General features: G+C 41.7%; 1 protein-coding gene across 1 annotated transcript in view; it reads right to left on the bottom strand.

Annotated features, from left to right (window-relative positions):
- Nucleotides 1-3,147, bottom strand: part of LOC130586226 (AP-1 complex subunit mu-1) — a 7,655-nt gene extending 4,508 nt beyond the window's left edge. The window contains exons 1-6 of the mRNA XM_057386947.1: nucleotides 2,970-3,147; nucleotides 2,503-2,570; nucleotides 1,899-2,029; nucleotides 1,603-1,750; nucleotides 838-964; nucleotides 56-198 (exon numbers count right to left, since the gene is read on the bottom strand). Coding sequence (XP_057242930.1) covers nucleotides 56-198; nucleotides 838-964; nucleotides 1,603-1,750; nucleotides 1,899-2,029; nucleotides 2,503-2,570; nucleotides 2,970-3,090 — 738 coding nt within the window. The 5' untranslated portion in view covers nucleotides 3,091-3,147. The remainder of the gene's footprint in view (nucleotides 1-55; nucleotides 199-837; nucleotides 965-1,602; nucleotides 1,751-1,898; nucleotides 2,030-2,502; nucleotides 2,571-2,969) is intronic.
- Nucleotides 3,148-3,388: the final 241 nt, after the last annotated feature.

Genomic DNA, 3,388 nt, shown 5'->3' with positions numbered 1-3,388 from the left:
GAAGGGAAATTGGCTACAATTTAAACCTTTCTCAGTTAAAAACATCTAGACTCACGTGGGTGTTGAGACGATAGGACATGAGCTCAAACTCCCCATCGGGTGGGATGAAGGAGATGGTCCGGTCGTTTTCGAAGCGAGACAGACGAACRCACTGGTGAAACTTCACATCTTCCAGTTCTACTGATTTGCTTTTCCCACCTAGCAGGAAAAAAAACAAACTGTAGGCCCAGTCTCATCACAGCAAAGCTGCTGCCTGCTGCCATTCCTCCCTTTTAGCCAAMTTTGTAGGATCAGGGCAGTGACTGWCCCCCTGTGAGGCACCTTGAAWCCTGGGCTCAGTTTTGGGCTCCTCACAASAGRGAAAATGTGGAGGGGCTGGAAYGTGTCCAGAGAAGGAAACAGAGATGGGGACGGGGYTCAGCCTGGAGAAAAGGAGGCTCAGGGGGGACCTTTTGRCTCTCCACAATTMCCTGACAGGAGGGTGGAGCMAAGTGAGGATYARGCTCTGCTCYCAGGGAACAASAGGAAACAGCCTCAAGTKGTGCCAGTGGAGGYTAAAATTAGATTTTGGGAAAACTTCTTCACTGGAAGGATGGYCAAGCATTGGCACAGGCTGTCACCCATCACCCCTGGAAGTGTTCAAAAGGCCTGTGCASGTGRCACTTGGGGCCATGGGTCAGMRGTGAACACTGTGGTGTTGGTCAGCAGTCACACTCAATGATTTTAGAGGGCTTTTCCAACCTCAMTAACTCCACGATTACCATGCYACCCAAKCACCCCAAACCCCAAAACTCCAGACAGCATCTGTCAGGATTATCACCACTCTGCAGCACTCACGGCCTGTGTTATCAAAGAGAACTTTGTCGTTCAAGCCGAGGCGCAGCTCCGGCATTCCCGAGAGGAAAACCCTCATTTTGATGGATCCCACAATCTCACTCCGTAACACGTTTCCATTGGCACTGACCTGAATGAAGGGAGGGGGAAAGTTAAATCTGCTCTGGTGGAGTTTGTTGTGACATCAAGCAGCACCCTCACCCTCTGTGCATGCCCTGAGTTTTCCTGGATGTGTTTCTAATGAGGGGTTAATCCATTATTTGTACTGGATTTCCTTGGAAAAATCGACACAATYAYTTGTACTGGATTTCCTTGGGGGTACTCAATGATTTATGCTGCTTTGAGTGAAACAGCATACCTACCACCCAAAAACTTTTTATTGCAGGTTTTCAGACAAAAARCCCTTTTTAACACTTCCCACTACAATWTTCACTAAAAGTTAAAGCAACACTCCCACCCCATCTGCATGCCCTGGGTTTTCTTGGATGTGTTTCTCATGAGGAATTAATCCAGCAGAGTGAATTAGATGAGGGGTATGATGGAGCACAGATAGAGCAGGAAAGGACATATCCAAAAATCAGCAATACACACAATTAAAGCATTATTTGTCCTGGATTTTCCCTGGATTTCCTTAATGATTTACATTGCTGTGAGTGTCACAGCATGCCAGCCCCAGGAACAATTTTTATTGCAGGTTTTCAGACAAAAAGCCCTTTTTAACACCTCCCACTACAATTCTCACTAGAAGTTAAAGTACAAAGTACTCACCAAAAGGTTGACAGACTCTATGACATCCAGGAACACCTCGTTTTTCCTGTATTTGATCCCTTCTGATCTCCATGAAACAGCATTTGTAACAGTGGCAGGCGGGCGTGGGGCTCCAGTTTCAAGTTTGTGACCTTCCTGAGTGATGTACCTTCACAGCCATAGAATTGGCAGGRAAAAAAAATTAAAATTAATATTTTTGYTAATCAGAGCATGCCAAAATATTTGTTTGCATATGGAAGAATGTTAAAAACTTTCCAAGGGCTTTGTCATGGTAAGTGATGCAGAATGACACTTACTCTTGTAAAATTTTACTATCAGTGGTTTGTGGGTAACCAAAATCCATAAGCTCATCTAACAACTCATAAATAATAACAAAATTATCCCTAATGCTCTCTTCTTCCAGCTCCTTGAAATATTCAGAAAAAACCTGAAACGGAAACGACAGGAGAAGGACATTAACAGAGGAAGCACAGCGCATGCAGAAGGTATTGTTGAATCTAAAATAATCTTCTAAAGCTCCAAACCAAATCCCATAATTCACTAACAGCACTCAGCCTCAGGAACGCCACCTCAATTAAAACACAGAGAGAGAATCCTGGAAGAAAACTATGATGAAAAGTATTTATTCTGGAGAAAATATTTTTCAAGCATGGGATCTACGTGAGGCATGAGGACACTGATTCACAATCCTCCTCCAGGTCTTGTGCAATTACAGCACTGTGCCCCATCCTCTGCCTACTCAGCTACAAAATTTCAGTGCCCTTATTAGTTAGGAAGATAGCTCTACAAAATAATTAAATATAAAAGTGCTATTATCAAAGTTCTGAAAAAGTGTGGAAGCTCTACGCACTTCTATTTAGACTGAAAAGAACATAGAGGTTGCTTCTGAAATGTACTCACCTGAACTACTTTATATAAAAATGAAAACACCAGTGATACACAAGCATTTTTCTTAGAAGTTGCAACAACTGATGGAGGAGGTTCAGGAATGTGCATTTAAAAAGATGTTTACTAAGTGCAGTTTAAAAAGCTTTTAAGAAATTGGCTAGAAAAAAAATTAATTACTTAATAGCACCTCTGATTTAAGGAGATATGAAGATAAACATGCAGGGAATAATTTATTAGAGTAAAATGAATAAATAAAATACTTTTCTGCACCTTATGCTGCTGGAAAGTATAAAACCCCCCTTATTTAACACAACCAATTTCACTAAATACAGTCTCTTTATGTATTTAATACAACCAATTTCACTGAATATTGCCTCCTTATGTCACTTCACCCATTCTCCAGCTTGCATTTTGTCATTAAAAAAAATAAAATAGCAGCAGCCTTTGGCCTGTCAGCACACCAGTAGTGTAAAGGATACGATAGAGATTGTTATGTTTAATCCACATGAAACGAACTCCTCCGTGTGCTAGGATGGGAGAAAGGGTCCCCTCTTCTTCCTTTTCCATAAGGATTGGCATAAAATGTTCCACCTCGGACATGTCCACATCTCCGCGGTAATTCCGACAGATCAGAACCTACCAAGAAAGCACCCAAATCCTTGTTTTTTCTTCTCTTGAGTAAGAGAAAAAATTTCTCCTTCATGCAAGCCACACAAATGCTTGAAAGCCCTCTTTAAAGTCACCCAGCTTCCCTCGAGCCTCTCTGCATTTATAAGTGCAAATCACAATGTCAAAATACTTTGCTGATTAGAATGCAAATTCCAATATTTAATTGCAATGCCATGCATTAGCATTTTCCAGACCTGTACTTCCCTTATAAYTGCTCAAGCCTTAACAG

The sequence above is a fragment of the Malurus melanocephalus genome, unplaced genomic scaffold (assembly GCF_030028575.1).
Source record: "Malurus melanocephalus ecotype Western Australia unplaced genomic scaffold, MMel_1.1 scaffold_1102, whole genome shotgun sequence".
Classification (NCBI taxonomy): domain Eukaryota; kingdom Metazoa; phylum Chordata; class Aves; order Passeriformes; family Maluridae; genus Malurus; species Malurus melanocephalus.
This window is presented reverse-complemented; position numbering and strand designations above follow the sequence as displayed.